Raw genomic sequence first — 24,104 nt, forward strand, 5'->3', positions numbered from 1 at the left:
AAAATGTCAGCTGTGATTTCATCAGGCATCATAAGGCTCTTTGACCAGGCACCAGATGCCTTCAGAGGAGGGGCTCCTCAGGGATCGTAACCTGGTCCCCTCCTCTGTCCACAGACACACACACACACACACACACAGACACGCACGCACCCACGCACGGACGCGCACACACACACACACACACACACACACACACACACACTGGAAGGAGGCTACATTAGAGCTGCTGCTGTTCTGCAATTCAGCACAAATGCAAAGCTGATAGGCCGGAGAAAAACTATTGTAGGGAGGAAGACTTTGAAGACCAGACCCACCAGAGGAAGTCTGCTTCGCCACACGACTCGGGAAGAGCACCTGCTATGTTATTAGGCAGCATATGTTGCTCTTCTCAGCTACAAGTCGTCGCTACAGGAGCATCCGAAAACAAGGCGTCCGGAGAGACTTATTAAAAGAACGCATTTGTTGACTATCATCTGCCTTTTTGTTGTTGTTGTTTTTTATAGAGGTGCTGACATCTGGCTGTTATCGCTGCAGCGCTGAGTTAGAAAAACATACTGACATTTACATCGTCGTGGCTCCGTGGATGATGCTGGTCTGTGTGCCGGTCCATCAATAACTAGGGGATGGGCTCAACCGAACTGTACAGACATTCATGGTTTTCACGGATGAATTACAATGACTTTTTCCCTTTATTGTCATCGGCTCCGAATTTCCAATTTGTCCAATACTTTGGTTTATGACCAAAAACCACGGATGTATAATAAAAAACGGAATGCTCTGCCACCACTCAGTCTTGCTTTCAATTTTTCCCCAGTGGGCACCGGAGCGAAAAAATCCCCACTGAAACCCAAAACAGCATTTACCCCGCCCATTGTAAAAGAAACATAAAACTACTGACGGGAAACCTTGGACTGCAAAAGAGGTCAATCGTGATTCGTTACTCTTTACATGTTTGTCAAAGATGGTGAACATAAAACATGCTATCAGCATCATCATTGTTAGGGCTGCGTATCGCCACCGATTTCCCGAATCGATTCGATTCTGATTCACAAGGTTGGGATTCGATTTAATCTCCGATTCGATTCAATATCGATTCGATTAGGGATATTTCAAGGCTTTGCTTTTGTCCAGCTCGTCTCTGTCTTCATAGTTTTTGAATCCGATATGCAACCACGCTTTTGCCTTTAGGCTTGTTGTTTTGGTTGACTACTACTAGTCCAGGGATCCACAGCAGAGCCGCTTCAACTGCAAAATACCAAAAGCCATCTCCGACTAAGCCTATCTGCTTACTTAGTTGGCATCCCACTTAACATACAGTATATGTAATATATCCAGCTTTAATTTTGGGCTCTATGAAATCTGTTTTAATTGTTTCCATCAAATGGTGTCTAATCATGTGGTTGATTAATCAAAATTAAGACATATACTGAAGAAACATTCTAGTAGTTCCATTCTAATAATTCTAATTCTTTGTCATTCAGAGACCTTACAAATCAGCCCCCCGACTAAAGGCTGGCCACGCGAGACTAATGCCAAGACTTCCCGCTGCCACGGGAAAAGGCATTAAAAGAGCGATCCTGGGATTTTATTAATCGATCATTTGAACCCAGCCCTAGTCATTGTGAGCATGTTAGCATTTAGCTCAAAGCCTCACTGAGATGCTAGCATGGCTGTACTCTTTGTCTTATTGCGTTCCGATTTTAAATGTACAAAAAAAAATCATCAATCAAATGAAATCATCACTCTTACACATCCTCTAGATAAAGCGCAAAGTGTCATGTTTCTGGCAACGTGATGAATAAGTACAACGTTTGCTCTCTTGCAGCTCCATCTTTGGTCTCCACCAGCTCCTCAGGGAAAAGCTAAACGTTTCACTCTGTTCACCAGGAAGCCTCCGACTGTGTTTGGTGTTGAGAGCCGTGAGATTGAATCTTGACGCAAAGAGAAGCTGCGGATTCAGTTCATATTTCTCTTCGGCTTCATAACTTTGGCCTTCAAAGGTAAAACAACCGCGCATTTGTCTTTGTCTGCCTATATTAGTCTGTTTATCTGAAATGGATTTGTGGCGGCTTCAAATCATAAGTCAGTTTCCTCTGTATTAAATCCCACACTGCAATGAGGGCCTCAAGAAGAAAGCGTGTCACAACAAACAAACACATCACAAGCCGACGTCCTTTTTAATGCTTTCATCAACTGTATTCCTGATCTCAAGACAGGACGTCAAAAATTGGGTCTACACGAAAGAGAAACGTTCGTCTAATATTTAAGCACTCGAGCGGCATTTTCTGAACTTGCTCCGCTGATTTGTTCCCCCCCAATCGAACAGAAACCTTCCACAGAAGAGCCAGTTGCACGTATCCAACAGCAATACCATGAAACCAGACACTTCCAGGTGAAACCTGAGTTGATCTACATACAGTGAACGCCACATTTCCCCTTAAAGGCGGTGAGCTTCAGGCCGTTACGCGTCGTGTGTTGCAGCTCTGCAGAGATCCCAGTGTTACGGAGGAGGAAGCCTGGCTGTGAGTCATCACCTGCATCGCGTACCTTCAGGCGGTCTGGACTCCGAGACGGTCTGAGTCTGTGGGGAGGGACCTGCAGACTCCACGAGGCAGTCCAGGATGTATTTTAGGATTTTGTTTTTACCGACTCATTTCCCAAACGCGTTTTGTATATAAAGATTTAAAGAGGCAGCACTGGTTTGTGGATGTGGAGGTTTGTTAAATAAGGAACATGCAACATGCGTAATGTGCATTTGTTCAAGTGCTAACATTTGAGGTATTTGTACTTTACGCAAGTAAAGTATCTCCTACATCTCCATCAAATTGTGATTTTACATGTAATTATCATAATAATGTTCATTCCCTGGCGGGCTCCGTACTGTAAACACAGAACCGCCTCGTGATGCGACGCTAACATCCCACTCATCATCTCAACCACCATCCTCGGGGTCGTTCTGCATCAATAATGACTGAACGCCTCAGCGCCGCCGTGTACGCGGAGACACCTTCAAACCAACTTGTGTGACGGTAAATCAGCTCAACAGCTAGAAGCCTCTATGCTTGATAAACAGCGTTTATCTGGAAGGCAGCAGCTCCTCAGGCGAGGAGGTCTGCAGGAGCTCTTCCTTGTGAATAATGAGGATAAAGTCTCGTTATCGTTGCCACAGGTGTGGTGGAGTCCTTCTATAACAGTTTGTTCACGTCTACGCCAAACCTACAGTCTAGAAAAGACCAGATTTACTGTTCCTGTGTGAGATTTCTAGGATGTTTTCTAGTTTAGTTCATGTTTACTGTCAACTGACGGCAGAAAATCCTAACTTCAGCTTAAGTTCTTTACACCGGTTTGTACTGGAGTTCAAACAAAAGCAACACGTGCCGACAGGAGGAACTCAATTCAACACTGAGGGTCCTCCTCATGTTCAGGATTCAGAATTTTCACCAAGGCCAGCTTATATCTTGATCTTTTGCCAAAGAACCCAAAAATCAAGACCATCAATTTATATTTTTTTCATGCATTTTGCAACCACAATTTAAGCCGTTCACTCTGTTTGCCTGGTAACCCTGAGGATTTGCTAATACCTGGACGAACCAAGCATCCCATAGAGTTCTCATACAATGGAAATGTTGTCGCCTGCTCCAGTTAATAGGCCGGACCTTATATATACACGTCTTGGCTACAGGAGATGTTTCTATTCCACTCAGATTGGCGCCAGAAAGCTAACGTTTAAGATATCAGGATTCAAAATCATTAACATTGTCAATGTTAATAAACAGAAATATAATTTGACAGTATGTTATTTAGCTATCCAGCCTAGCATAGCAAGCTAACATTACGCTAGCAACATTCAAACATATGCACACAGAATGCCGTATATGAGTCCAGTGAATGATATTATTTCCACTAAATACCAGTACGATGTTTTACAGTGAACGTTTGTGTGATCCGGTCGATGAAAAGAATAAAAAAGGAAATCAAATCACTCACTCTTACAGCTGGTTGCCATATTTCTACACAGTAGGAGTTCCCCTTTCATGACTCAGCTGCTGAGTCATGAATTACCTGGCACACAAACAAACACAGGACGCTGATAAACAGGATTAAAAGTACACAAAGATTATGTAATGAGAATCAAATGTGCTGCTAATCCCAGTCAACAGTCCAGTGTGCACATTTGATTTCAGTTACGTGAAGTGGATTTTTGTCTTAATGAAATATCAAACTACAGCCCCTCCACCCGTCTCACCACCACACAGCATTCAGAAAGCTCAGAAATATCACTTCACTCCCACTATTCAAATCCACACTCAAAACCCACCTGTTTAAGACGGCCTTTTCCCTATGATTTAAATGACAGTGTCTAATTGTAATTGTCACATCTTAACTGTCCAGATATTAACTGTCTATTGTCTATATGTTTTGTTGTTCACTGTACGGTGTGTTTGAGGGCTCTGAAATGCGCCTATAAATAAAATGTTGTATTGTTATTATCATTATTATTATTACATTGCATCTAATGTGAAAAGTAACAATTATTTCAACGATTTATTAAAATAATCTGTATATTTATCTATACTCTTCTCTACTGGCCAAATCATATCTCTCACTGCATTTTAGCATATTTTTAACTTGCGTTTTATGTTTATTTTAAACCTAATTCATACATGTTCTTTTTATATTTTCCCGTCCCATCCTCTTTGAATGTAAATACTCTTATATAAAAACCATCTGTAATTGCATTGTTGCCTATAGATCATTTTGTGGATGAATCATTTAATCTTCATAAAATTACCCCCCAAAAAATGATGACTCATGTTCAACTACGATATGCAAAGCGATGTCTTTGAATAGCTGCTTATAACGGCCCCAAAACCCCCAAAGTGACTCAATTTACAAAATAGAAAAGAAGCAAATCCTCACATTTGAGACTAAATCAATGATACTGTTAGTGTGATTCTCTCTGCAGAGTGTCGGAGCTGCTTTCCTCTCGTACACTAAACTAAATGAAAAGAGACACGGCGTCAGATTAATTTCTGAGGCTCAAGAAGAAGCAGGATGGGGGCTCACTGCGCCCCCCGCCGTGCGACGGCTCGTTACAGAGGCATCATGTTATCAGCGGCGACATCTTCATGTGCCGCTGAGCCGAGTTATCACAGAGCCGCTCTGCTGATTGCTCTGACAAAACTTACTTCTGCAGAGAGGTTATGAAGAGTGCACAGGGCTGAAAGAAAAGTGACAAACGGGGAAATGCAAAAACAACCTGATGATTAAAAAAAACACGTCGGGGTCGGTGGCGAAACGCCCAGATCACAGCTGAAGCTGCTCGTCTTGTCTGCTGTCAAACTGTATTTGACTTTTGTTATTTCATGCAGGAATCTTGTCTGACGGCGCACAGAAATGTGTGACTCGCTGCACTTTAACACACTCCCAAAGAGTGGAACCAGATTATTATTATTATTATTATGACAGTTTATTTTAAAGCATAAAGCAAGCAGCTGGACCTTGAGTTTCTGTTTTTTATTGTCAAATGAGAAGGACATCGGTTCAAGGGAGAGGTGGTGAAGTCCGAGTCCAGGACTCTCTATAGACTCTTTAATTTTGTCCCCTCGTGCCCCCAAATCCTGTAATCTCCTCCACTCCTGATGTTCTGAAACTAACCCCACCGCCAGACAAGACAGCGCTAATCTACCATCTCATGCATGAAATTACACTAATATTTGACCTCACTCATAAATATCCTGTGATTAGTTGCCAAGCTGGAGCAGTCATATGGATAGCAGAGCAATATTTAATCTTCAATAAAAAAGGCATATTGGTACGCGTGTTTTATGTCTATAATGCAAACGTAGCACCAGTTTCCCATCTGGAAAGTCACTGAAAATTAAGCAGTGACACTTTATACAAAGTCATTAGTTGAAAAAATGACTAACTTAATAAAACAAGGATTTAAAGGTGAAGCTAAACGGTATCCAGACTAATGATTACTGTGTTTTTACACCAGACTGTATATAAGAAGTTGATGTCGTCATGATGGGCAGCGGTTTTGAAGCCTCGAGTTCGGCATTTTGGCTTTTGCCATTTTTGAACCAGTGAAGGAAGTGACCATATTTGGACTGTGGAGGAGTCAACTGAAGGTCAACTTTACAGTTAAGTACTAAAGTCAGCTAACTACATTGGTAGCGTGGTAGCGACCTGTCAATCAGCAGGTAGCCCCGCCCCTAAAGCATCCCCTGCTTCCTGGTGTTTGACTCTAAATGGACCATAATGTACTAAATGAACATCATGCTGGATTGAAGAAGACTTGAAACTAGAGATTGAGACCATAAACTCAGGTTTACAATGGAGTAGGGTCATTTTCTTATAGACTTTCAATCAGAGAGGAGTCGCCCCCTGATGGCCAGCAAAGAGAATGTAGCTTCAAGGCACTTCAGCTTGGCTTCACTCTGGAGAACCGCAGGTTGCCGCCCGGTTTGTGTCCCACTTTCTCTACTGTTTACTGTTTTACTTCAACAGCAATGAACTTCCTCCCCAATAAAAGCAGAATTCATTTACATTTTATATGCAGACAATTAGCTCCGTTCTCCCACTTCTGGCCAAAAATAACACGTTATTTACGGACAGCTACTGTGGTTCGGGCTGAACAGCTCAGTTGGCAGATTAGCGGCTTTACTGCTGTTTAAGAAGCGTGCAGACTAAAGACATTTGAGGGCTCCTGCAGAGGAGGAGAGACCCCTGATTTTTTTTTTTAAAGATTAACTGCAGCTGGCACTTGTTTTTGCCAATCCTGAACAACCCGATGATTAATAATTCCAGGAATGAAAACGCAGTGAGCATTGTTTAACTGTCAGGGGATTGTAACAGGAACATGATATCATAAAAAGGTTCAAAGCTATTTCAGCGGTGGGACACACAAAGCCAAAAGTTTAAAGCGAGAATCGCCTCCGTCATGATTACACTGGGTCGGTTACCTGCACTATCAGCGCGTTTACATCATCGCCTGTATAAATGACTCAACTGTTGCCATGGATTCCACTCTCGGAAACGAGGCGGCGTGGGTTGAGGCCTTATTAGAAGTGATGTATGGCTGAGCAGCGCGGGGGCGCACTGCGGGGGTGAAGGGAGGCTAACGACTCCTCCGTCCACGCCGCCGCGATGCGTCCTCGTCTTTATTCGACGTCACAACAATCACGTTCTGCTCCAGCATCCTGTCTCCAACCACAAATATGTGAAAGCACAGATGCAGCAGAGGAACTTCACTTTATGTGTTTTTCTCTTATTGATGACAAATCTCATGAAAAGTCTTCTCTACTCGTCTGAGTCTCTATGAAGCTTCTCCTGAAGACGTAACTCAGTAGAAAAACCTCACAAATATAAGTTTGAATCTTTTTTTTAAGGCCCTAAAACAACAAACAAAAATGCATTTCTTTGGGGACTATTTTCAGAGGCAGATTAATCCACATTGGGTACTCTAGTGAGAATTTGTGGCAGCAGGACGGGGTGTGTGTGTGTGTTCATGGTGACGACGGCTCATTGATGTGTTTCTAATGAGCTCTTTAATTTAATCAGGCTCTCATACACACACACAATTACTCGTTAGTGCGATTCATTATTGATTTTGAATGATTCAACGCACGTGAAGTTGCCCTCTTCAACCCGCTGCCCTTCGCCTCACACCACAGTTGGCCGGGCGGCGACGGTGACACCTGAGCGCCGAGGGTTTGACTTCCCATTAAAGTTTAACAGACATAGATAGGAGCGGTGGCGACGAGGCCACGAGTACAGTAGAAGAGGCTAGTTTCTTTCCTTTTTATATTCAGGGAGGCAAACAATGCCATTTTTGTTGTTTTCACATTTAACATCGTTTTAAATCGTACATATCAAATACACACAAAATAAACATAAAGAAAGCGTTATTTTACTGATATCTGCAGCGATTTCCCGTTTGTGCTCCGTTTGCTGCATCACCAGCAGAAGACGGAGATGCTGGGGGCGGAGGGAAGCGACAAGAGAATGGATTGAAAATCTTTCCCATTAGAGTTGGAAGCGAACGCGTCTGGCTCCGGAGAGGGCCGGCAAACACAAGATAATGTGTAAATAACGAGGACGCCGTCTCGGCTCCATCAACAAAACTGAAACTCATTTCAGATGGTCTGCGTGTCGTGAGCACACATTTAAACTGCTCAGACACTGTGGGCAGAATCACGACAGCCGGGCGTGCGGGCCACAACTTCACCATGGATTTGTTGACTTCCTGTTCAGAAGACCTGCATGCACCTGTCCCAGTACCACCGCCTCCCGCCTCCACAGATCTACAGGGTTTCCTGAAGCTGCACCCCATGGTGGTTCTGGTAACGCTGATTCCAGGCCGCATCGGACCGCCCCTCATCAACATGTCAGCTCGGCTACACTCGACCCGGCGCTCTGAGTCAGACATCAGCACGGTCTGCATCAGCATCAGCATCAGCATGCAGACACTTGAGTGGCATTTCCGTTAACAGGCCTCCCAATTAGTGTCCATTACACAACAGTGAGAATACTGCAGCAGCTCGGAGAATGTCCCCACCCCACCCTTACTGTGATGTCATTTCCTGTCCTGCTCAGCCCTCTGAAGCACTCAGGTGTTTGTTTGTTCCCCCCTGAGTCCTCCGAGGCCGCAGGCTGTTGATTTTTTTAAAAGGCGAGGTGGGATCGGTGTCACAGCTGAGCTCAGTGTTTCCAGGACACACAGGAAAAGGTGGAGCGTGGTTGGGTGAGAGCGGGTGGGTAACGTCAGCGGCAACAGCACTGAGGGACCCTGGTTGTCACGGTAACATGGGTGTGTCACACGACGCCATGCAGTCACACAGACAGAGAGGACTTGTTTGGAACTTTTCAGCTTTTCACGCTGCCAGTCTGTCTTCATGCATGTCGGTATGTGGTCAAAAGTAAGTGGACGCCCAGCGTTCACGTTCACTTTGAGCCCTTTAGTTCAGATTCCTTAGAGAACGAGTTTCCCCAGTTTGGTGTGCAAGGAACTGCACAGAGCTCCCACCTGAACCCTGTCCAGCACCTGAGTCAGCGCTTTGTTTTTCACCTTAAGGTTGTGTTATTATATTGTTGGCCATCTATTCGTTTGGTCTCCTTCACGCTTCTCAACAACAACGATAATAAACAGTGTGTTTAGAAAGAGGAGCCTCTTTAACACATTAATGCACCACCGGACAAAAAACGAATGTGAGCCAGCAATAAAGAGGCTTGTTTGTGATGTTAACAACTGCTCCGCGTCTGTAGGACAAAGAGTCGAGAGCGGCGCTTTCTCCCGACTCTCCTGAATGTGTCGGCAAAATAAACTCTGAAAAGAGAGCAGACGGCGAAGTCATCGGGTTCATCTGGAGCTCTGAACAACTTCCAACCAGGTTCACGGCACTTCACGCCAGGGTTTCCATCTTCTGCTTCTGAGGAAAATATCGTACTGTTTTTACTCCACTATATGTATTTAATATCAACAAATACATGATGATGAAATAGGTTAAGATATGTGATACCAAGCGGCACGTGAAGTGTAAATTAGCCACACATTTACCTTTTAACACTAAAGTGATGAACACATTAATGAATCAACAATCATCATACAATAATATACTAAAATATAATATATATTGTTCTTTTGATGGGCCATATTGCGTCATGAGTACTTATATTTGTAAGTAGTAAGATTTTTACTTGTAACAGAGTAATTTTACACACAAAAACCCTATTGTTGTCAGGGAGATGTCAAATAATAACCTTAAACATTAAAGATGTATAAAAACCACTTTAGAAAACATTGTGATGGTCGACTTCCAAATCTTAAACAAGCCTACAAACAGTTTTCTGTGACATGGTGAGCAGCAGCAGAGCTGAGGGGTTTGAGCGTCCGTCGGCTACAACCGAAGCAGCGTCGCGACATCATCATCACACTCCAGTGACTTCAATAACGCTCCACTGACAGCGACATCTCCCTCAGTGACTCCCTGGCTTTCACTCATAAAGAACACTGACAGACGGGTCCAGAAAACACGCCAGCTATCCAATTTTTATTTTAAATTCCTCTTTTAACCCGACATCCGCCACTCGCGGCGTGAATAAATCTGAAACACGATCCAGTTCTATGAGCATCAGTGTAGCACGAGGTGATAATATCATCATACAGCGTGTCAAAGGAGGCTATTTTTGTCAAAGAAAAGAAACAGACTCCTCCTGTCTATGCTAATTGTGAGCATTGCTGAGTTCAGAACTCACAAAGTAAAGTTTAGGGTTAAGTTAAACCCTGGAGGATGGAGAGGACAGTGAAGAATGAGAGGCGAGTAAAGAGGCAACAAGGGGAAGGAAATTCACAGTTGACACTGTAATAAAGACAAGAAATAAATCAGAAATGATCCACAACAAGAAATTAAATATCAATCAAAAGAAAGAGGCATCCAACCCTGGAAATGGTTTGCCTGTATACGCAGCTGGAGTCAGGACCTGGTTAGCCTAGCTTAGCATACAGACAAGAAGCAGGGGAAAATAACATTCCATGAAAAAGCTTTTTTAAAGCGTTAAATGCTTTAAATTACCGCCATGTCATTAACTTGAAAGTCGCGGTTATGTTTTTCAGAAAAATACTAATTTTTAGAAATAAAGACTTTTGGTTTTCGCAGAATGCAAACACCGGCCTCCTGGGTGAAAGTCCTGTGTTTGGTTTGACCGAGTGGTCTCTTGGAGGTTCGATATTCCACGTATTCCTCAGTGTAGCGTGTACAAGAGGATGGGTTTACGTTTCGGTCGGCGAATGGCGAGTCATTTAGCGAGACCGGGCCGGGGAAATACAAAGTCTGTGTCCTCGAGTTCAAACACAATCCTGCCGACGCGTCTAAAATCGTCTCGTTTACAACACGAGAGAAAGAAAAATGACAATTTGTGGTTTTAAGGCGGGGAGAGCTGGTGCTTGGAAAACAACACAACTTCCATGAACTTCTTGTTGTTCCAGCGAGGCTGCCAGGTTTAACACCATTGTGCCAGCACCACCAGTGAAAAACTAAACCATATGACCGGATCCGCTGCCTCGGACAGAAACGCTGCACAGAAGTTCTGGATAAACTGTCGATTGTAAAGAAACAGTTCCGAGTGCTACTTGTTTTTATTTATTTATTAACATTTGTCATTTCCTACACATTTTAGAAACAGCGGGCTGCTGTAAAACTGTCACCAGGACCACAGACAGTCTCTGGTCTCTGGACTAATATGAGTTTCTATCCTAGACCTCTGGGGGACCACAGACCAATATGATATGTTTGGTCTCCATTTTTGATTCCGTGACGACGGGAGGAGAATCTCAACGCATATTTCTCACTTGAGTTGAAATATTTTCAAATTGCTCGAATTGATGAGGATGATGAAAATTTTGCGTAATCTCTCAAAATGAGTCGCCTAACCATCTAAGAGACCACGCTCTGACAAATATGCAAAATGTGCCCAAATGAATCCTGAACATTGACTGATAATTACAGTGAAGCCAGCAGAGGGGGGTCACCTTCCAACAGCATGCAGGAACTCCTCGTTAACACACTCTCATCGTGATTAACGAGGACTAGTCAGACAGGCACACACACACACACACAAAATCACAGAGGTGCAACACATCACGCTGTAAACATGAAGTCATCCATGCAGGTTATAGTCCAACCTCTACTTCCTCCTTTCACCCCGAGCATCAATACCAACCTCGATGATTTCATCTTCCTCCCAGCAAAACATCATTCACACTGTATTCAGCCGCCTCGCCGTGAATACTAATCATGTTCCGGATAAAAGGGCAATCAATTATCAAATCCTGGCAATGTTGTTGGAATTAGCGCACACATACGGCAGCATGTTTGACAAATGGGATCATTATCTTTCAGCTGAATAGTCCGGCGGTCGAGGAGAGTAACATTTATGCATAATTTATGTTCCCCCTCGACGGAGCCATTTGTACTAATCTGATGTATGCACACAGACACACACACACACACACTTCTATTGATATCAATGCACAGAGTGCATGTGCATGGAACCAATATTGTATATTGGTTTTACGTTGCAAAAATTGGGGTTTCGTGCAACAAAAACATCGTTGATTAAACTGACGATTATTTTCTTGATTAGTTGTTTGGTCTATAAAATGACAGAAAACTTAACCCAAGTCAATGTCCTGAAGTGTCTTTTTTAAATTTTTAAAAAGTCACCATGCAGGACACAAAGTCTCATTGGGGAGGAACCCCGGACCCCGGCTTTGTTCTCATCTCTCATCTTCGACCGCTTATCCGGTGTCGAGTCGCAGCAGCTTCAACTTCCCTTTCCCGGGTCACATCAGCCATCTCTGACTGGGGGATCCCGAGGCGTTCCCAGGCCAGTGTGGAGATATAATCCCTCCACCTAGTCCTGGGTCTTCCCCGTGGCCTCTTCCCAGCTGGTCGTGCCTGAAACACCTCCCTAGGGAGGCCCCCAGGGGGCATCCTTACCAGATGCCCGAACCACCTCAGCCATTTCCTTTCAATGCAAAGGAGCAGCGGCTCTCCTCCGAGTCCCTCACGGATGACTGAGCTTCTCACCCTATTCTCCCTATTTTTGAGGTCTCGAGGTCGGCGCGTATGTGTGAAGGAGAAATTGTTATGATTGATTAACCTGACCTCTTTGACCTCCTTGCGCCTCTCTATATAAAGGCCATTGTAGTTCCTGCTTTTGGCGTCAAATGTTGCTATTGGACGAGCATCGTGACGTTCGTCTCCGTGGACACGAGCGAGGTCTGGCATCTAATTTGGGTGCATTTCCCAGGAGTGGAGGTCCTCCCTCCTGTCTGTCACAGCATCAAAACAATGGTGGCTGGTCACGAGTCGGCCCTCAGGTTTTTATTGACGGGAGACCAACAGAGCAACAAACCACGAAAGTCACGATCCGTGTTCCGAACTTGAGAAGAGGAAACGATAATGCACGAAAGGAATAACCAGAAATAATGGAGCCGTTAATGGCGAGCCGGCTCTTCAGTAGCGTGTTCTCTTCAATCACCGAACTCACGGAGCTGATAATGGTTTTTCTGGACTGAATCAGAGCAAATACAAAACAACACATTCAGTGTTTTTTGCCGCCTGCAGCCGGAGCGTTTCCACGCTGATAATAAGAAACAATTTCCCAGCCTGTTGATGGAGATTAGAAACCCATTTTCCAACCTCTCATTAAAAGATTTGTTTTTTTATCTTGCGCCGTCATTCATCGTCTCCCTTCACTGAACCTGGACAAACACTTCTGATTTCCACGTGGTTTTTTTATTCAACTTTTTTCTGTCCACAAACCTCTTTGGTTTCTCACCAACACCAACAAAAACACAACGTGGATGAGAAGTTGAGTTAAAAATACTCTGCAGTAGAAGTGACGGAGCCAAACAGGGGATTAGGTCTGTCCCCCTTTGCTGCTGTAACCTCGCTGAGTTCACAGAGTCACACATTTTCATTCAGCCACACAGTTTTACGCAGCATTACGCGGGATTATTGGCGGCAGGCGGACGGTTTCAGAGATGAATTTAACTGCGTCTGAACCTCTCTTGACCTATATCCTTAACTGGAGCGATGCAGCAATGTCGTCCTGAAGGGGAGACGCTTCGTTAGCGTTCAGGACCGTTTGTGTGCCCGTTTATCCTGCACGGAGGGAAACTAGAAAAGAGACAGACGGGCAGTTTGAGATCTCCAAAATGTAGCGGCGATGCTAAATGAAGCATTTGAATATTCCCCAAACTTTACATTTTCATTCCCTTCACTACGATTCGAATAAAGATGAGAACGAGAGTGGAACGAGCGAGCATGAAAGCACACTCAATGACGCACCAAGTGTGCAAAATCGGGATTTCCCCAGTAGATTGAAGCATAGTTTAAATAAATCATCATCAGCATTCTGTACGGACGGAGCTCAAAGAGGAGTTCCAACTGTAAAACACTTTATTTGCCTGAGAGGTGGATGAGAAAATTGATGTTCAGTTAACTTACATTCCTCTAAATGTAGAATAAAAATAATTTTAAAAATCGACCTAGCATCTCTAATGGTCATGAATTAAATTATCTCTTTAAAACAGAAATGATGTTCTGTCAAAATTGGCATACATTTAGGATTTGCCTCAAATATCGTGCAAAAAAAGGCTAAATTATCATATTTATATAATTATGCATGCTAATTCCACCTGGCATGACTAACAGTGATTTGGTTAGTGCAGATTAATTATTCTTAAAATCTGTGGGACATGAGGAACCCGCGTCCTTCCACACAAACCGTCAGACGCCAGCTGCCGAGGTCGTGGAGGGAATATCGGCGATTACCTGGGCGAGCAGAGGTGAGGCGTCGCGGCGGCATCTCTGCCCTCTAAATATGACTAATCGGCCGGCTGTTCTGCTTCTTATGATGCAGGTTAGGACTCATTACCGGGATGTTCCGCCTCACTGGGCTCCGCTGCTCCAGGAAATAAACAAGCACCTGGCCTTACTGCACACACACATGATTCTTTCCTTTTTTCTGTGTTTATAAACGTACACATAATTAGTTGGTTTTATCTGTTTTTGTCCTTTTTCCAGCTCCACTAAAGGCACGATTCCAGTAATTTTGTTTTTGCTGATGGGTGAACGTCCTCAGGGGATTTCTGATACCTCTGCCAAGTCCACTCTGTTGGGCATTAGCTGCAGTAATACCTTTTTCATTGATTTGTATCAGCGCCTCTGCCTGCAGTCTGAGTGTGGCTGAGCAGGGTACAAGATAGCCCGGCGCAAAATGCTTTCGGTGCACCGGCACCGCCGGTTAACTGCCACCAGCCGGGCCAAAACAAACAGGTTATAGTGCACTTACATCCCCGCCGCAATGTATGCCTTAAAAAAAAACCCGGAGCCAGTTAGTTGGGCAACGACATCCTGCAGAGCGACCTGTTTTCTGACTCGACAGGTCCCATTTGGCTGAGCCGAGGGTAAAAACAACAAACGACTCGGTTTTAAGGTTACGCAACAATTAAACGTTGCTCGATCCAAAAGTGCTAAAAGCACAGTGTTGACATTCGACATTGGCTCTGCAGTTACCAGTGCAAGGGTGGGGTTGACAAACAGACAGAGAGACAAAGACTTAACACCTATTGAGCCCTAAGATGCAGCTACACACCTCTTCAACTGTGATTGGTCGGTGGCCTGCAGGCGACAGAAACAGCCGTTCACTTGGTTTCATGGTGAAGACACAAGGATCGAGTTGCTCTTTGCTTCATGATGAAAGAGGCACACAGAGCTTGTTTTCAAACTATGGAAACCGATATGTACTTTCTGACTATTATTTACCGAGCCCCATATTCCAACCGAGAGATTAACAAAACTCAGGGGGAAAAAGAAATCACGCAAATCTAAGTGCGTTTATCTAAAGCGTTCTCTCATTTGCATACTCTCTAAAGCAGCTTCATGCAGTCGGGATTAACAAGGATTAATCACTTCTATGTTCATCAACCTTGACGCGTTTGAACGGTACAGTATGTGAGGCGCTAAATAGAAAATGGACTTTTACTTCCAGGATTTATAAAAAAGAAGCTTTTCTGGAGACACCAAAAGAGTAGTACTGTCTGTGAGTATTTAACCTATGATGGAAATGACACCCAAAGCGCAGGTATTGGTAATTTACATTCACAAAAGTCAGAAAAATACACTAAAATTAATCTTGACACAAATGAACATGCATAAACTTGATTGACCAGGTTTTACTGGAATTATTGCTATTTGTTGGTGTTCCCCAAGGGTCATTATTTGGGCCACTTTTACTCAGACAAAATTATGCAAAAATAATTCAAATGAGCTAATATATTTATGCAGATGTCATCTAGATCTTCCTTCAAGTGACATTCATACTGTACAGTTTGTTTATATCGTCACTCTGTGGTTTATATCGTCACTCCTGTGGTTACTTAGAGCTTATTTTCTGCAATAATACAAAATTAAATGGAAAACTCATTGGCTTTTTTTGTCAAGGGAACAGGTGCAATGCCAACTTTCAGAGAAAAACGCCATCCCTGCACCACTCTATACCCCAGCTAAATGCAAACAAAACTGACATAAACGTTTGCTGATTATCTCCGCCGTCTCAGAGCTTATCTTATGATGTCCTTGAAAACCAAAGCCTAAGTCAGAAATCTTGATTAAATCAGGCCTCGATAGCCAATAACAAAGTCGGAATACAATCATATGAAAAGGAAAGTGTGACATTTTGAAAATGAATTGATCACTGAAATGAATGACAACACCGTCATAGTTGAACGCTAAATATGAAGCCAGGATGCAGTTAGCTTAGCATTAGGGGAGGATAAACAGCTAGCATGAATCTATCCAAAAGGTGAAAAACGTTTCCCTATCGGCACTCTAAAGCTCACTAATTAAAAAACTTCAGACAGAGCCGGGACTAGCAGTTCCCCCTGCTTTCAGTCTCCTAAGCTAAGCTAACCAAATTCTGGCTCCGGCTCCACGTTTATAGTACAGACAGGAGAGTGGTAAGAACAATGTCGTACAAATAAACTTCCATTGCTTCTGCTTGGGATTAATGAGATGCCATGTTTGAATGCTGCATCCATAATTCTTGTACTTATGCTAAGCTAAGCTAACTGTATCTCAAACCCCATCCCCCCGAAAATACCCTCAAGCATTTTGCTTTGCATGTAAAATATATCAGAATTACCAAAACATGAATGGGAGGAGCCATGTTTGGGTCATAGTGAAATGAACACACATCGGTGCTCGTGGCCCCGGGGGATGTGGCCCTGTGGCCGCCCTGTGGCCGCCCTGCGCTCCGCTCTCATCGGTCAGCAGCTCCTCGGGTACCACGTCCGCTCCCACCTCACGTGCGTGCGTGTGCGCGCGCGGATACGCTCCTCCCCTGCTGGGCTCAATCAATCACACAACGCTCAACGCTGCAACTGTGACCTCCAACATTGACACTTAATGCTTTGTGCAAAATCAAACCAGCTGAGCTGCGGGGGGAAAAAAAGAAGAAAAAAAGCCCATCGAGTGAATGAGCTGGCGAGCCGAACACAGCCGAACACAGCCGAACATAGCCGAACATAGCCGAACATAATTCCTGCTCGGTATGTTTTTGAGTCCGAAGCCAAAAATGTCACAAAGCACCGCGTCGCGGATGTAAATCGTAAATGGGGGTCTTACCTGCCCACCGTCTGGTTGGCGAGCTGTCTCATTCGGTTGAACTGCTTCTTCATCTTGTGTTTTTCTGCGTTACCACCGGGCGGTAGAGCCGCTCCGCATATCTCATTGATGGAATAGAGTCAGATCTCCGCGCTGGTCTACGGCAGACGAGGAGGGTCACTCTTTAAACGTCCACGCTTCAAACATCCGGTGTGGATGAACATTTGGGGCTAAAAGCTCCTCATTTTTCGCCGATGCGTGTCTCTGTCCTCCGCCCCGCTCCGCTGCTCCGGAGATGCTGGACCGATTCCTCCTCCTCTCTCTCTCTCCGCTCGACACTGACAGCTCGCTGGCGACGCGACGTTCCCCACCGGTGCACTGTGGGAAATGTAGTTTAGTCAGATCTCGGCTCCACAGAGCCACATAGAGGGATTTAATAACAGTATACCCCAAGTTTTACCCAACAAAGCATTTTCTCAAGAAATTCAAGAATTGTTTCAATATATATTCCATTATTATTATTATTATAAAATATGTTCTGGCATTGACAGTACTCTAATATTTCATAATGTAGGCCTATTATATTTATAAATGTCTTGTACAAATATTTTGAATTATTTTAAGGTCATCTGTCAGTACAGGGGTCAAGGACAAGGATTTAATAATTTATCCTGGACTGTGCTTGAAATATCAGAAATGATCAGCCTCAGGCATATTTATAGTCCACACAAATGGAAATGTCTTTACAGCTGAATATTCATGAGTACATTGCTAGTTATCCATAAAGGCTTGATTGCTTTAGTGATGAATTCTGAGGTTTAGCTCAGTCTGATATAAAGTGTAAACTACAGATTCAGTGGATGGGATGTTTGGTGCAGCAACAGTTTGTGAAGACAAACACCACCACCTTGTGGCTGTCAGAGGCCTGTAGGAAACTCTTTTTTAGCTTTCTGTTATATTTTTATCTGCAGGAGCAGAAGCGATGACAACACTGTCTGGACGTGACAGGGTAGTTCAGACGCAGCATTAAGAAAATACACTCAGTTTTTTTTGGCACCTGCCTCTCAAGGCAAATTAGCTACTGACTACAATCTTGCATATTTACACGTAAAGGTTTATCCATATGCTCTGTCCCTGTTTTAAATAAATAAATCTGTGTGCATTGATTAGAGTATGCACTTAGTCGTTGCGAAAATGTCTCATATATATATATATATATATATATATATATATATCAAAAACAACACAGGAATAGTCTAAAATGATAATATAAAATAAAAATGATATTATATTATATATATATATATATATTGAGATTTTTTTAAATATGTATGAACATTTTAGAAATCTAAATTAATTAATGCAACGGTCTAACTACTACTCACAACTATAATTTCCCTTTAATAATTTTGGGAGGAGGAAAGAATTAATATCATATAATAATAAATTTAGACCATCACGTAGAAAAAAACCCTGTAATTGTAATGATTAAAAAAAACAGTAATAGTTGAATAAACTGAAAAATAAATATATGTTAAATCATTCCACTTTATGTCGTTATACTCTGCTGCCACGCGGAGGCGCCAACGAGTCGACGTGTGATGTTTTCAGTAGCGTCAGAAGAAGAAGCGTTGCTAGTGGACTTTACTTGTTGAATGACAGCAGAGTAGTTTACAGTTCTTTCTTTCTTAGTTTCTCAGCTTTGGAGGGGCTAAAAACCCCACCACATTCCGGTGTAGGGTCGCAGTGTTTCTTGACATCCTATCGGCTGCTTTCGTCTGAAGGAAAAAACAAAAATGCGGGACAGAACTAAAGAATTAGGAAATGTGAGTGTCAAAGTAAACCGCTAGCGTTAGCACTTGCGCGCTAGCCTGCTAACTTAGCCTGGTTCATTCCTTCAGTCGGTGTAGTAGCAGCGGCTATTTTAAGCGTTAAAACCGTGACAACTTTGATAGAGGGAAGTACACGTTAAAACGACAACAACGTGGAGCGGTTTATGTAGTGTGAATGTTTACTTTAAGCGACGAACTACTTACAACTTCCGTTTCAGAGCTGTCTCCTTCGAGGAGGTGCCAGGCCCGGGACGCGGCTGCTGCTCTGGCTGCTGGAGGTTCTGTGTGTTTTTGGTTGTTTTCTTTGTATTTACCTTTTTTTATCGATCCGACTTGCAGAATGCAGAGGCTTCGGATGAGGAGGAGGAGGAGGGTAGAGCTCTCATGATCAGACCCGGAACCTCTTCAGCCAAAGAGGAGAAGGAGAACGAAGCCTTCTTTAAAAAGGTTTGTCTTCATAGTGATCTGTCTTGATTTGTCTTTTTAAGCTCCATCCATAACACACTGATTATTCAGGAAAAAAAGGGGGTAATTTGTAATTTATTTGTTACTATTATGTTTGGCATCATTTTGTTTACATTGTTAAACTGATGCATATTCACTTTATATTTAATATACTCCACAATTAGAAGAAATGATAACATGGACTCAATCTTGTCTTGTTTTGTCAATGTCCCAGTCTTACTAATCTCGGTGTCCTTGTAATATATTACCCAGTGTTGATGCACATTAAAGTAAAAAAAGTACTAAATGTGAATATTTGCTAATGTTCTTCATCCTCTGTCTTGTCAGACAAAACATGCCTGTTCTGTATTTATGTGTACCTAAACATAATCAATTAAGATTATATGGAAACGGGGAAAAAGCAGCAATTTGCTCACATGGGGGGAAACAAAACAAAAAACCTGGAACCAGAGCATGTAATGTTGGGTGACTTTATACCTGATTAACTTCCTGATGAAATCTTAGGTGCAAGAAATCCACGAGGGGCTGAACAGTCTCAAACGGATGGTGTCCAACCTGGAGACCAAGCAGAAGACTGTGCTGGGCGTGGCGCTGCCGGAGGAGAGTAAGTGTGAATCACCGATGGAAAGTAAACCACACATTTGTGTGCGATTGCAAACAAATTGTCAAAAACTTCAGTTTGTTTTTGTTTTCGACCTAAAGTCCGACCGCTCACATTGTCCGGTGTTGTTTTCCTCTCGGGTCAGGTATGAAGAAAGAGCTCCAGACTCTTCGAGAGGAGATCAAAACTATGGCTGGTCAGATCCAGAGGAAACTCAAGAGTGAGTATTGATGGTGAGCAGGTGACGGGGTTTCCCCACTGGTCAGAGAAATTCTGGAACCTCAGGGAAGTTCTGGAACATCAGGGATGTTCTGGAACCTCAGGGAAGTTCTGGAACATCGGGGATGTTCTGGAACCTCTGGGATGTTCTGGAACCTCGGGGATGTTCTGGAACATCAGGGATGTTCTGGAACCTCAGGGAAGCTCTGGAACATCAGGGAAGCTCTGGAACATCAGGGATGTTCTGGAACCTCGGGATGTTCTGGAACATCAGGGAAGTTCTGGAAACTCAGGGAAGTTCTGGAACATCAGGGAAGCTATGGGACATCAGGGATGTTCTGGAACCTCGGGGAAGTTCTGGAACATCAGGGATGTTCTGGAACCTCGGGGAAGCTCTGGAACATCAGGGATGTTCTGGAACATCGGGGAAGTTCTGGAACATCAGGGAAGCTATGGGACATCAGGGATGTTCTGGAACCTCAGGGAAGCTCTGGAACCTCAGGGATGTTCTGGAACCTCAGGGAAGTTCTGGAACCTCAGGGATGTTCTGGAACCTCAGGGAAGTTCTGGAACATCAGGGATGTTCTGGAACCTCAGGGAAGCTCTGGAACATCAAGGATGTTCTGGAACATCGGGGAAGTTCTGGAACATCGGGGAAGCTATGGAACATCAGGGATGTTCTGGAACATCGGGGAAGTTTTGGAACATCAGGGAAGCTATGGAACATCAGGGATGTTCTGGAACCTCAGGCAATTGTAAAAAGTCCTTTCCAGACAGGTAGTGATCATTTTTTGGGGCCAAGTCATGGAATTTGGTTTGTCGCATGTTTAAATGTTAGTTGCCATTTATCAAAATGTAATATTTCCCATGTTGTATTTTTCTTTACTGGGTTATGTAACGAGTTTCCCCTATTTCGTAGAGTGGTTGTTATGGTTACTTAGTTTACCACATATCAACAACAAAAAACAACAAAAATGTGTTTGAGAAGTGAAAACGTTCAAGGCTTTTGTTTGTTGCTCAACAGAGATTCAGTGAGGGAACTTGACATTTGACTTAGAGTGGGAACCCTGAAGTGAATATGATGTTTATTTATTTATTTGTGTGCTTGACTCACACTCATCAATATCCGTCCTACAGGCATCGAACCGAAGAAGGGGGAAGACGACGGGATGTACATACCCATAAACATTCGGATGCAACGGACCCAGGTTGGACGCGCCTGTATATTTAACGTTTAATCCTCTTGGCCGACCCTTACTGTCATCGTGCCAACGTCCGTTTGCTTGTCTCCAGCACGGCGTCTTGTCGAAGGAGTTTGTGGACCTGGTGGGTCACTGCAACACCATCCAGGACCAGTACCGCGTCCGTAACGTGGAGAGAATAAGGAGGCAATACAAGATCAGTGAGTACACGAGGGGGACGCTGGGAAATCTTTGAGTTCGCTCACTTCCTCTTTCCTCGCTGCCGCCTCGCTGTGTGAGGTCGTCAGTCTGTCACCGCTGCCACTTTCTGTCACTTTCTGTCACTTTCTACCATAAATGCTTCCACTTTTAGCATTTATAAGAAATACTGTTTTTGTTTTTGTTATAACTTCTACTTTGAAAACATATTTTATATTATTACAGCTAATTTATTCATTATTTGTTTATATGACAGGAGTTATAGTTCTACCTGCAATTACCTTATGTGTTATAAGTCACATTAAATGTTTATATATTGCTTATAAATGGTTTAGGAAGGTTAAAAGAAATGAAACTAATCGCCAACTATTTTGGCAGCTGATGAATTGTTATTTTTCAAGCAAAAGTAACAAATATTTAATGATTCAATTGTAAGAATTAGCTGTTTTTCTTATATTAAATAATAATTACATATTTTGGGGTTTTGGACCGTCACATTAATGAGTTTTACAGCCCTACGTCAGTGCAACTAACAAACTTCACAGTGAGATTTAGATTTTTAGCTTTCAGGAGATTTTGTATTTTCCTTTTCACAACAAAAACAAAAACAACAACAACACTAATCTAACCTACTTCTCACTTTTAGCGGGCACCAACGTGACGGAGGAAGAGCTGAATTCAATGCTTGAGAGCGGGCAGACGGACGTTTTCACCCAAAACGTGAGTTGACGCAACACAACAGACAGTTGGAGGTGTTTTTGAAGTGACTGCGAGTGTCGTGTGTGTGAAATGTGACGGTTCTGCTCTGTTGTAGCGACTCTAATCCTCTAATCGCTCAAACTGGACAACAGATTTGGTAAGCAAAGAGAGAAAAACCAACACAAACCCCCCTAGTGAGATCTGCCTCGTTAGCTTGTAGTGTGAAGAACCCTGCTGGCTTGTGATGGAAAGTAACTAAGTAAGTGCTGCACTTGGAGACACTTGTACTTCTACTTCTCTACATGTCACTGTTTGACAGCTGTAGTTATTCTAGAGATTAAGATGATAACTTAACAGATTGTTTGTCCCTTTTTGGCTTTTGTCCCCTTATTTGTGATCAACAACAAAGAGACACTTTCTAAAACTGCTCTGATGGTTTAGTTTAAATAATTGTTCTCAAAGAGCGTAAAGCATCCAGCTCTTGCTCTTCCGTTAAACTCCCTCCATGTCTGTCTGTCGCTCTACCAGGTAACCAGAATGTGCTCAGAACAATGATGTTTTGTTGTTGTTTTGACGTGCTTTGTATTTCAAAGATTTATATGGTGATACTCCGGAGGGAACCCGACCCCGAGGTTGGAAATCACTGGACTAATTAAGTAGTAAAAACAACAGTTTGACAATATATACTTATATTATAACAGGAGCCGAATACTTTTACTTTGGATACATAAAGTACATTAAGCTGATGATACTGCGAGAGTTCAACTCGTTAACGGTGTATTTTTTACATCGTAAAGGACAGTTGTTTGGTCTGTGGATTATGATGCAGCTAATTAATATCGTCACGGGCCCATTCAGATCCTGAGTGACGCTCAAGCCACCAAGCAGGCCCTGAATGAGATCGAGTCCCGACGCGACGAGATCCTGAAGCTGGAGCGGAGCATCAGAGACCTGCACGACATGTTCCAGTACCTTGCCATGGAGGTGGAAGCTCAGGTACACAAAACGGCTCCCGGTGACGTCTCTTTGGGGTCATGAAGAAGAAGAAGTGTGATTAGTGTCTGTCTGCTTCCTGCAGGGGGAGATGGTCAACCGCATCGAAAACAACATCAAACAGTCGTCGAACTACGTGGAGAAAGCGAAGGACAACACGGAGAAGGCTGTCACCTATCAGAAGAAAGCGTTCAAGGTACATTTATGATCAGTGAGAAAATCTCTAGCAGGCGGAGATCTCCTCTTAAAGGAATACTTGTATCGATTACTCCAACCTTGAATTCTTGACCTTGAAAAGGTTTCAGAAGGTAACAGAAGGTGAGTAATTAGGTGAAGTATTCCTTTAAGCTGGTTTCCACTTGACAATGATCCCTCTCTGCAGTATGTACTTATTTTGCTGGTACGCTTCCTGATCTATTTGTCTCTGTTGTTTGTCTTGTGCAGAAAAAGATCTGGATAGCGATCTGTTTGGCCATCCTCATCCTCATCCTAGTCATCTCATTGGTCACCACCTTCGGGACCTAACACCAGGCAGCCTGAGCTGTCGGCTGCAGACGGGTTAAGCAGAAGCACATAAGAAAAATCTCTTTTTCATGTAAATAATTTCAGCCCACATGGAATGTATGGCTGCATCTAGTTATCATTCCTCTGGTTTTCATATTAGTCTTCCTCTAACCCTCCTGTCCTCCCAGTCAGCCTATTTTTTCTTTTTTTTTGG

The 24,104-nt window shown here is 43.3% G+C and overlaps 2 protein-coding genes across 10 annotated transcripts in view; one reads left to right on the top strand and one right to left on the bottom strand.

Moving 5' to 3' along the window:
* LOC311008408 (rho GTPase-activating protein 44-like) overlaps positions 1-17,555 on the bottom strand; it is a 58,996-nt gene extending 41,441 nt beyond the window's left edge. For 2 of the 9 annotated variants that reach the window (XM_084002078.1, XM_084002070.1), the window contains exon 1: positions 17,199-17,553. In XM_084002078.1, the coding sequence (XP_083858204.1) occupies positions 17,199-17,251 (53 nt within the window). In that variant the 5' untranslated portion in view covers positions 17,252-17,553. Of the gene's footprint in view, positions 1-17,198 lie in introns of all 9 variants that reach the window. The other 7 variants (XM_084002076.1, XM_084002075.1, XM_084002072.1 and 4 more) reach the window with 6 other exon arrangements.
* Positions 17,556-18,803: 1,248 nt separating this feature from the next.
* Positions 18,804-23,914, top strand: stx4 (syntaxin 4). Its single transcript, XM_084002090.1, has 10 exons — positions 18,804-19,003; positions 19,349-19,456; positions 19,979-20,078; positions 20,221-20,295; positions 21,432-21,502; positions 21,588-21,696; positions 22,341-22,414; positions 23,252-23,389; positions 23,472-23,582; positions 23,831-23,914. Exons 1-10 carry the CDS (start codon positions 18,974-18,976, stop codon positions 23,909-23,911), a joined length of 897 nt encoding a protein of 298 aa, XP_083858216.1. The 5' UTR covers positions 18,804-18,973; the 3' UTR covers positions 23,912-23,914.
* The last annotated feature ends 190 nt before the right edge of the window (positions 23,915-24,104 follow it).

This window comes from Eutrigla gurnardus (assembly GCF_963514095.1).
Source record: "Eutrigla gurnardus genome assembly, chromosome: 22".
Lineage (NCBI taxonomy): Eukaryota > Metazoa > Chordata > Actinopteri > Perciformes > Triglidae > Eutrigla > Eutrigla gurnardus.